Source organism: Osmerus mordax, chromosome 19 (assembly GCF_038355195.1).
Source record: "Osmerus mordax isolate fOsmMor3 chromosome 19, fOsmMor3.pri, whole genome shotgun sequence".
Taxonomy (NCBI): domain Eukaryota; kingdom Metazoa; phylum Chordata; class Actinopteri; order Osmeriformes; family Osmeridae; genus Osmerus; species Osmerus mordax.
Window position 1 is genome coordinate 14,213,882 of NC_090068.1, and position 10,918 is coordinate 14,224,799.

Consider the following 10,918-nt stretch of genomic DNA (forward strand, 5'->3'; position numbering starts at 1 on the left):
ACATGAAAGAGAAACTCCAAATCCTGCTCCTCTCACAAGCAGAGCTCTCATTAGGGGGACCTGGTGCATTGTGGGTAGAGTTTTTGTCAATGTTTCACTTTCATCCCCTTATCAGTTATGAGCAAAGTATCAGATTGAACAAGTTTGTAAAGCATTGATCTCCCCACACAAAGGCCCAGGTGATCGTTATTCACCCTGATGCTGCCCTGGCTATTAGAGGCCACAAGGCTTATCAGCTCATTGGCTATTCATCTCAAATTCTCCTGGCAGGAAAGACAACAATAAAGCGGGTTATCTGGCCTGCTTGTTATTCACACCGAGGAGGAGGAGGGAATGGGAATGTTTCCCGTCTGTTAATTGGCTCGGACACTTGTTTAGTTGAGACCGGTGTGTTGTACTGAATGAGGTGTCGACCTGGTTTTCAAGCAGTCCTCTGTTTGTGTGTGTGTGTGTTGTTGTGTGTGTGTGTGTGTGCATGGAACTGATTGATTGTGTGTGGTGTTGTGTGTGTGTGTGTGTGTGTGCGTGTGTGTGTGTGTTGCGCCCCCAGCTGCAGTCTCTCCAGAGCCAGCTGGAGTTCCAGGAGCAGTCCATGGTGGAGAAGTCCCTGGTCAGCCGACAGGAGGCCAAGATCAGAGAGCTGGAGACTAAGCTGGAGTACGAGAGGACCCAGATCAAACGCCTGGAGGTCAGCGGGGAGGGAGGGAGGGATAACGAGAGATAACGAGAGGGAGAGAGAGATGGAGAGATGTGGTCAGGTCAGTGACCATGTCCAGTGAGGGAAATGCTTCCCGAACACACTGATCCCTGCTGGGGTTCTATAGTCCTGAGTTCAGTCTCATGTCCTCTCTGCTACAACTCCCACTGGCTCTGTTAGGATTTCATCCTTGACAGGGCTGTGTTGCCTGCTCACACACACACACACACACACACACACTCAGAGATTGTGTGTGGTTGTCCAGAGCCTGGTGGGGCGTCTGAAGGAGAACCTGGAGAAGATGACGGAGGAGAGAGACCAACGCGTGGCGGCAGAGAGCCGGGAGAGAGACCAGAACAAGCGTCTGCAGAGGCAGAGCCGGGACATGAAGGAGGAGATGGGAGAGCTGGCCAAGAAGGAGGCAGAGGCCAGCCGCAAGAAACACGAGCTGGTGAGACTGGACCAGGGGCCAGGGGTCAGGGACCACCAGGGGCCTCTACAGCCACCTGGGGGGGGGGGGGGGGGGGGTCGATGGGTGTGTGTGTGTGAAACAGACATGCTGCAGTATCTCATGCTCTGACTGCCCTTCAGGAAATGGACATTGAGAGTCTGGAGGCGGCCAATCAGAGCCTGCAGGCAGACCTCAAGCTGGCTTTCAGGAGGATAGGAGACCTGCAGGCCGCTATAGAGGACGACATGGAAAGTGACGACAATGACGATCTCATCAACAAGTAGGCACCTCTCTATCTCATTCTTCCACTCTCTCTCTTTACCTCTCCACCTCTCTCTCCCCCTCTCTCTCTTCCTCTCCCTCCTGCCTCCTATGTGAGTGACAGTAGCAGTTGGTCCTTGGAGACTACCTCGCTGCTATGCTCTTTCAGAAGGGTTTCCAGCTTTGGGGAACAGTTGACTAAAGGTCAATGCTCGTTATTTTGCCAATTTGTCATTCAATTATTATTATTTTATTTTTTTACTTATTATTTCCTTACTGCCTTTCTCTACACCTCCTTTCGCTCTTGCTCTCTCTGCCCCCTCCTCCGCCATCTCTCTTCCTGTCTCTTTCTCTTAGTCTCTCCAGTACCACTCTCTCCTAGTTTAGTTCCTCCTGTCCCTGATCTCCATTCAGCTTGTGTCTGTGGTTCAGCCTGCTGCCGTGGGGCTGCTCTGCCCTGGCTCCAAGCCTCAGCTCTGCAGTAACACACACACACAGAAGGATCACTACACCAGTGTGACCAGAGCTGTTCTGCTGGAGATGAGCATGATGCTCTCATAATTCAGCTCAGAGTAGCTCCTCCAGCACATTACACCCCCCTCCTCCCTCCTCCTCCTCCTCCTCCTCCTCCTCCTCTACAGTCTGTGTGGTATTTCTCACATCATTTTTCTTATTCTTCTGTTCTATTGTGTTTCCTCCCAATCGTCCCCAGTTTACAAGACATGGTGACAAAGTATCAGAAGAAGAAGAACAAAACGTGAGAGGACAAAAGCCTCCTTCCTTCCCCCTCTTTCTTCTTCTCCTGTTGTCTCTCCATCCTGCCCTGAGCGAGGGAATGATGCGGTGTTCAGGAGGCCTGTCTGTCTGGACACCTGTCTGCCTGAACACCTGTCTGCCTGAACACCTGTCTGCCTGAACACCTGTCTGCCTGAACACCTGTCTGCCTGTACACCTGTCTGCCTGTACACCTGTCTGCCTGAACACCTGTCTGCCTGAACACCTGTCTGCCTGAACACCTGTCTGCCTGTACACCTGTCTGCCTGAACACCTGTCTGCCTGAACACCTGTCTGCCTGAACACCTGTCTGCCTGTAGTCAGTCAGGTCGACCTAGTCAGAACCACACGCAGATGAAACAGTTCTTAAACCCGTCTGAGTGTGTTAAACTGACGAGGCTGATGGACACAGCATCATCCTCTCTGATGGTAACATCACTTGATTAGACTCATTCCGACCCTGAGCATGCTTCCTGTCAGGTGACACGCCACTAACGCATGGTGCTGTTGACACGGTAACAGACCCCATTGTTTGATTGTTCCCATCGTCATGTGTGTACCTGAATCTCACATGTCTCCTGTCTTGATGCCTGCCTGTGCTGCTTGTGGACGTCTGCACAGTGTTTCAGTGGGTTTGGATTTGACATACAGGTTGAGTCTAAATCAGCAGTTTTTTAAGAGCGTGTTATTGAAGGCGTCAGCTGGGAGAAGATCCAGGAGGAGAGAAGACCTCTGGCTATCCCTCTCTCTCTGTCTCTCTATGTCTCTGTCTCTCTCTCTCTCTCTCTCTCTCTATGTCTCTCTCTCTCTCTGTCTCTCTCTATGTCTCTCTCTCTCTCTGTCTCTCTCTCTCTCTCTGTCTCTCTCTCTCTCTCTTTCTCTTCTCTCTCTCTCTCTCTCTCTCTCTCTCTCTCTCTCTCTCTCTCTCTCTCTCTCTCTCTCTCTCTCTGCCGTCTGTCTCACGCTGGCTCCCACTTTGTGATGCCGGAGAGGAAGAAGTGAATCACCATGGTTACTTAGGAGCAAATTAGTTCTCTCTTTGATCTTGATGTAATAGCAGGGAGATAAACAATAATGTAAGAATTGATTTCTCACTGAATTGTGAAGTGAATGTTCCACAGTCACCCCCCCCCCCCTCTCCCCTGTGATCTTTATTTGTAGTAATTGGACCAATTTTAAAGTGACAAAGTCAGGAGGTTTTCTCTAAAGGGAGGAGGAAAGGAAATGTTGATGACATTTTTTCTGTGTGGGGGAGGTGGGGGGAGAGGGGAGGGCAGGTTGGGGGGGAGGTGGGGGGAGAGGGGAGGGTGGGTTGGGGGGGAGGTGGGGAAACAGAAACGGCCAGACTGTGGTTTATGTTTCAGTGTTCTGAGCAACACTCTGCCACCCAAACATGTTCGGTCTGCATGACGTCTGAAAGGTTCTTGTCATCGAGCTGTGTTCACAGACACAGAGAGAGTCAGGGAGAGCTGTGTTCACAGACACACAGAGAGTCAGGGAGAGCTGTGTTCACAGACACAGAGAGAGTCAGGGAGAGCTGTGTTCACAGACACACAGAGAGAGTCAGGGAGAGCTGTGTTCACAGACACACAGAGAGTCAGGGAGATTCAAGTGTTTCAACAACACTCAACATACAAGCCAGTCTCTGGGAACTTGGTGATGAGTTCAGGTCTGTGTAGTGGAGATGCAGGGCTGCTGGAGGGTGTTTGTCAGGAGCGGTTAGTGTCCAGCACTGCGTGTTCCCCCCCGAGCCTGAACGCTGCTCTGCCTCTGGTGAGGACGGGACGCGCGGGGTGTGGGACAGCTGTGGGACAGCTGTGAAATGTAAATGTAAAAATGTAAATGTAAATGTGGGACAGCGTTAAGATAAACAAATCAGGATTTGTTTAGTGTTTTTGAAAAGGTTTAAAAAAAAAATTGCGCCATTGATGAAGACTACTATATTGTAGGTCCAGTGGCTGTAAGGGAGGGTTTGAAGTGCAGGGCTAGTGAAGGCAGGGTGTTTGGTAAACACAGAACATGTCTTAAGACTTGCTGTTTGGACTGGTGTACTCTGCTGTCTGTGTGGCCACAGGAAGAACAGTCACTCTGTTCACAACACAATCCTGTCTGTGTGTAGGCCTGCATCTTGTGGATGTCCTGTTTAAACTGGGATCTTGTTTCCACGCCCTCACCTCTAACAGCTACAGAGACACTGGGCTTGTGTGTCCTGCCTGTCCTCTAACAGCTACAGAGACACTGGGCTTGTGTGTCCTGCCTGTCCTCTAACAGCTACAGAGACACTGGGCTCCTCACTGTGTGTCCTGCCTGTCCTCTAACAGCTACAGAGACACTGGGCTCCTCAGCTGTGTGTCCTGCCTGTCCTCTAACAGCTACAGAGACACTGGGCTCCTCAGCTGTGTGTCCTGCCTGTCCTCTAACAGCTACAGAGACACTGGGCTCCTCAGCTGTGTGTCCTGCCTGTCCTCTAACAGCTACAGAGACACTGGGCTCCTCACTGTGTCCTGCCTGTCCTCTAACAGCTACAGAGACACTGGGCCCCTCAGCTGTGTGTCCTGCCTGTCCTCTAACAGCTACAGAGACACTGGGCTCCTCACTGTGTCCTGCCTGTCTTCTAACAGCTACAGAGACACTGGGCTCCTCACTGTGTCCTGCCTGTCCTGCCTCATCACACTGTCTCCCCCCTCCCCCCAGCGGAGACGACTCGGAGACTGACTCGGAGGTGGAGGACCGCGTGGACGGGGTGAAGTCCTGGCTGTCCAAGAACAAGGGCTCCTCTAAGACCCTGTCAGACGACAGCAGCCCGAAGACTTCCAGGTCAGTGCCCTGCTCCTGTCACCACGCCTTTGGCTTGGCTGGTTATCTACTGTAGACAACCTGTGTTAGAACACCGCTTCCTGTTGTAAGACAAAGCTTCAGTGAGAGAACCCAGGAAGAACAGGAGCTGATCAGGTTAATGGAGAATGTTGACAGTGAGATATATGAGCTGAAACATTCTTTATTCAGCACTTCACGGCTTCCACTGAATTCATTTCAACTCTTGACTTTGCAAGCTGTCTCTGAAAATGTAATTATCGGCTCATGGTTTTCTCTCTCAAGTTCAGGTCTCCTTACCTTCCTCTCCCTCGCTCTGTTCCTCTGTTTTGTTTCATGTCGACTGATTCCTGCGTCTGCGACCTTACGACCCCTCAGAAATGTTGCCAGCACTGACGTTAAGGAGGGGAGGGAGGTGAAGGAGGGGAAGGAGGGGAGGGAGGGTAAGGAGGCGAGGGAGGGGAGCAGGGACAGTAAGGACAGTAAGGAGGGAGAGCAGAGCAGGGCAGTGTCAGTGGTGAGTTCCCTCAGCTACAGGAAGCGCTCCATGAAGGACTCCATCGGGGGCGCAGGAGACGAGAGCTCCCTTTTCAGCACGCTGAAGGAACAGTCGGACGCCCCCGACCAGTCATCGCTCCGCAGGGCCAAGGCCCGGGGCGAGGATGCCACGGAGGAGCGCAGGAGGGCGGGCGAGGACGTGGACGACCGTGGCTCTGTCATCTCCCAGGCGTACTCGGAGGCCGCCAGCCGCGCCAGGAAGGGTCTGGAGCGCCGCTGGGCCCCTCGCAGCCCCGACACGGACAGAGACTCCACCCTGTCCTTGCTTGCGCCCAGCCGGGTGTCCCTGCGGAGGGGGCTGGACGACGAGGAGGACGGCAGGTCGACCATCAGCAGCGTGAGCCGCTCCAGCCCGCGGGCCCTGCGACGCAGCGCGTCCTGGGTGGATGACGGCCGCAGCGACTCGTACGGCCCGCCTGTCAGCCCTGGTGGGGCCTGGCGGTCCGGGGGGCGGAGCCCGGGCAGCGTGTCTCTGGCACGGAGCAGCCGGCTCAGCGAGTTCGGCCTGCGGGTCGACGATGACGCTGCCAGCGTGGCGTTCAGCGAGGGCGGGGCCTCCAGCTCCCTGAGACGCAGCCTGTCCTCGCCCGCACAGCCACGCCCCTCCGACCCCCCCGACCCGGCCGAGGTCAAGTCCGTCACGCACCGCACCTACCTGGACCCCGACCTGGAGGCGGCCATCAACGAGGTACTCAGCTTCAAACCCATCAAGTTCAAACGCAGCAAGCTGGAGGACTCTGAGGAGGAGGAGGAGCAGGAGGAGGGGGGGAGGGAGGAGGAGGAGCAGGAGGAGAGGAGGAGCGTGCGGGGGGAGCAGGGGGGGGACCTGGGTTCTGGGCGTAGCGCGTCCAGCTTGTGGAGGTGTGGCTCAGCGGCGGAGCGCCCCGAATCCTCCAGCAGCTCGCGCTCACGCAAGGCCAAGAAGAAGAAGAAGAGCTCTGAGTCCTCGTCATCGGACGGCCGGCGTAGCCACGGAAACCGGAGGAGCAGCTCCAGGAAGAACAAGAAGTCCAGGAAGGGATCAAAGAAGAAGGAGAGCGAATCAGATTCCTCCTCCTCTTCCTCCTCCTCCTCTTCCTCTTCTTCGGGCTCAACCATCTCCTACCGTAGCTCCAACAGCGTGAAGAGAGGCACCGCCCCCCCGCGCCCCGGCGCCCCCCCGCGCCCCGGCGCCCCCCCGCGCCCCTCAGATGAGGAGGAGGAGGAAAGAGCTCCCAGGAGAGAAGGCAAAAAGAAACAGAAGAAGGTGGACAGTGTGGTGATGAAGTACCTGTACAAGCCTGACAGCGACTAGAGGATACAAGCTACAGTAGGTGGAGATGCAGCCAGCTGTGTCCCTAACCAGCCCAGCCTGGAGATGAGAAGTACATTAACACGCTAACCCTGTCTGACATGGTTTTTTAACTGGTTGGTTTTCATTAGACCTAGGGTGTCCCAATCCGTGTGATGATGTGGATGTGAAAAGCAGGGTTTAATTGCTGCTTTCTTGAGTAATGATGACTCATGATTAAACATGCTTTGTGTGTCAAGGTTGCCAGTTTCTGAGCATAACAAGCAGCAGCAGTCGTGTGTGCATGTTAATTGAGTTTTGGCCCTTATCGACGTGGCAGGAACACAAAGCTAAATGCATGTTGTTCTGTGTTGTTCTTGTGGTTGTACATTTGAATGGATTCGGACACACCCAAGTGATTTATGACTACAACACAACAGCCCCCGCTACACTAGCATCCATCACGTTTAGCACATGACTGAAGATGAAAGGGAATATGCCTCCCGATTGCCACAAATGCCCACTCTCGTTGATGGATACTGGGCAGATATTAACATAATGTCTTTTATCTTATATGAAGCTGTCGAACAGTAGCTGTGATCTTTGGACTGCATGTTTAGTAAGCAGCTGGTTCTTACTGCAGAGTGTGGACAGTTTACCCTTGTACCGTTTAGAATCACACACCAGCGCATTATATTACAGAGAAAATAGAAACACAACTGTATGTTCTGACCTTTGCAACCTTTCTGCATGAAAATACTGTTCAGTTTGCTGTGTTTGAGTGTTTAGGTTTGGCAAACTTTTTTTCCCTGCCTGATGTGCAGCCCAGTATTGATCAGAGTAGGGGGGGGGGGCTGGGCTGTGTTCTGATAGGCTGTGAGCCTGGAGGAGGGGTGACCCTGGAGGAGGGGTGACCCTGGAGGAGGGGTGACCCTGGAGGAGGGGTGATGTGTGGCCAGCAGGCTGGTCAGCGTGCTGCCTCGGGCAGGTGTGAACACAGACTCCTCTCCTGTCCTTCATACTAACACTGTATTTCTCTCTCCTGGTCCCTAGCCCGCCGCTCTACCGCAGACACTTGAGCGTGGCCAAGCCAGAGGAGAAGGAGAAGGAGGAGGAAAAGGAGGAGGAGGAGGAGAAGGAGGAGGAGAAGAAAGAGGAGGAGAAAGAGGTGGAGAAGGACAAGGAGGAGGAGGAGAAGGAGGGACAGTTCCTGAAGGAGAGTGACATCGACGGGAGGCTGGCAGAGACTTCTGCATAACCCAGGGTTACGCACCCCCCTCTCACACGCCACGCCCCTCTCTCACAGGCCACACCCCTCTGTCTCACAAACACACACATACACACACTCACACACAAACTGGGGAAGAACCCTTCCCTCTTTCTGCCCCCTCTCTCTCTGGATCATGATAAGGGCCGCTGTATACCAGACCAGCGCAGGTCAGGACAGAGAAGGGGCACACACACACACACACACACACATGCACCATTCTATCTACTGCCTATCTGGCCTCCATGCAGTGTAGTACAGCTGATCCGTAGAGCTTTATTTTGGAAGAAATCACAGTATATTTCAGAGTGTTACAGTATGGGGAGTGCATCGACTTAATGAAATTCCATCTTAGTATCTCTCCTGTCTCGCTCCCGCTTCTCTGCAGCCTGTACCGCTACTGAAGCACCCTGAGTAGAGGACTAGCTGTTTTTAAGAGATATCAGCAGAGCTTAACTTATCATCGCTGGAGTATTTAAGAAAACTGCTTTTCATAACTTCAGCTCCTGTCATCTCTGGAGGTTTTATTAGTAATGTTTTCTGGGTGGCTGCCTGAAGCATCTTCCATAACTGGAGTTCATTAAGCAGCAGTTGACCCTGACCTGTCACTCTAAGATGTCTCCTCCCTGCTCTACACACCTGCCTCCAACCATCAGCCTGGCATACCTGCCCCTGCTGCAGGAACCATCAGCCTGGCATACCTGCCCCTGCTGCAGGAACCATCAGCCTGGCATACCTGCCCCTGCTGCAGGAACCATCAGCCTGGCATACCTGCCCCTGCTGCAGGAACCATCAGCCTGGCATACCTGCCCCTGCTGCAGGAACCATCAGCCTGGCACACCTGCCCCTGCTGCAGGAACCATCAGCCTGGCATACCTGCCCCTGCTGCAGGAACCATCAGCCTGGCACACCTGCCCCTGCTGCAGGAACCATCAGCCTGGCACACCTGCCCCTGCTGCAGGAACCATCAGCCTGGCATCAGCAAACCGGGACATTCAACTATATTTATCTTGATTTTGGAGTCCTTTATGTTTTACCATTTGATTTTTGAAAGAGGTATGAAAGTGTGAGGCTGTAAATGTCACACGCCAGCGTCACGCTCTCCGCTAAATAATCTGCATTTAGTTCAGCAGTTCAGAGTGAAGTGGCTTTCGTGTCTTTAAGGGCTTAGACTTGCTTTAGTCCTCGCGTTCTGTTTCTTGATCTTCAAAGGGAATACATTTACTCGGTGTGATCAGCTTTCCAGGGATATTTCTCTTTTCGTTTTTTTTGTTGTGTATCAAGATGCTCATGCACTGGATAAGATTGTGATTGTTTACATGAGTACCTTAGCCCCTTGTGGAAAACGCACGTAACAGAACAGGCAACATGAGATCCTCTGAGATACCCAGAGGAGCATCTCCTGTATGATCTGTTTGTTGTTCCTGAAGAACAGTGATATCCTTAACGTCTTGTGACCTTCTGAATAATGAGTGATAGATGTGCAACCTGTGTGGAGGGGTCAGACTTGCCTTCAGTCTGAAGGAGCAGGAGAGAGAGAGGGAGACAGGGAGGGAGAGACAGAGGGTGTGTGTGGCTGTCTGCATATCTTCACACAAGGAGCCATATGCAAACTATCTCCCGTTTGTGCTGCTTTGTCTATGCATTAGATATGAATAATAATATGACATTCAGGACACTTTGATGTCAGCGCTTCTGAGCATCTAAAGAGGTGTTTTGGCTTGACACATTAATATATAATATTGTTTGAAATGTTTATATGATTCATTATAACTTTTAGAAAGGTTTGATTGTTCAACAAATGAACCCGTGTCCTAGGAAAAGATTTTTGCATTAGTTTTAATGTCAATAAATTCAACTGTTTGTTTACAGTAACACACTGTTGTATCTTGTGATTTGTATGAAGATATTGTAAATGTGTGGTGGAGGCGGTTGTGTGATGTGAGTGAAGAGAGACGCCGGCCAGTGAGATCAGGGCTGTGTCGTCTCAGCCAGTGAGATCAGGGCTGTGTCGTCTCAGCCAGTGAGATCAGGGCTGTGTCGTCTCAGCCAGTGAGATCAGGGCTGTGTCGTCTCAGCCCTGATCTCACTGGCTGAGACGACACAGCCCTGATCTCGCCCTGAGCCACATGACCCACCCTTTATCACATGACCCACCCTCTATCACATTACCCACCCTTGATCACATGACCCACCCTCTATCACATTACCCACCCTTGATCACATGACCCACCCTCTATCACATTACCCACCCTTGATCACATGACCCACCCTCTATCACATTACCCACCCTTGATCACATTACCCACCCTCTATCACATGACCCACCCTCTATCACATGACCCACCCTCTATCACATGACCCACCCTTCCCAGGAGAAGACAGAGACACAAACCATTCATGGAGATGATTAATTACAGCAAATGAATCTGTGAACAACACTTGTAGATCTATATCAACATCGTGTACCAATGTTATAGCTAACAATACCGCTCTGTGTAGGCAAAGAAAGGAACCTCCATCATTGACCTCAGATTATTTTCTCTGCTGGGTATCTCCTGTGGTCTTAGTTCAACACACTGATGATTATAGGAACTTTCTGTTGACATCTTCTTTTCAGCCCACGAGTATTCTCTATTTATCCCACAAATCTGCAATCCTCATTCCCGACCACAGCGCTCTCTGTGCAGCCCCTGTTGGCGAGGAGCTTTAGCAGTAATCTGACGAGCACCAAGTCCTCTGGGGGGCTGCGTGTTTCTCCTTAAAGGCTTTCAGCTGAGTGACAGATTAAATTCTCCTCCTGATTTCCCTTCTTCTGGCTGTAAT

The 10,918-nt window shown here is 52.2% G+C and overlaps 1 protein-coding gene across 1 annotated transcript in view; it reads left to right on the forward strand.

The window, feature by feature from the left end:
* LOC136962751 (unconventional myosin-XVIIIa-like) overlaps positions 1–7,939 on the forward strand; it is a 58,985-nt gene extending 51,046 nt beyond the window's left edge. The window contains 7 exon segments of the mRNA XM_067256615.1: positions 551–688; positions 963–1,148; positions 1,289–1,428; positions 2,122–2,166; positions 4,878–5,000; positions 5,376–6,864; positions 7,879–7,939. Of these exon segments, the coding sequence (XP_067112716.1) occupies positions 551–688; positions 963–1,148; positions 1,289–1,428; positions 2,122–2,166; positions 4,878–5,000; positions 5,376–6,849 (2,106 nt within the window). The 3' untranslated portion in view covers positions 6,850–6,864; positions 7,879–7,939.
* The last annotated feature ends 2,979 nt before the right edge of the window (positions 7,940–10,918 follow it).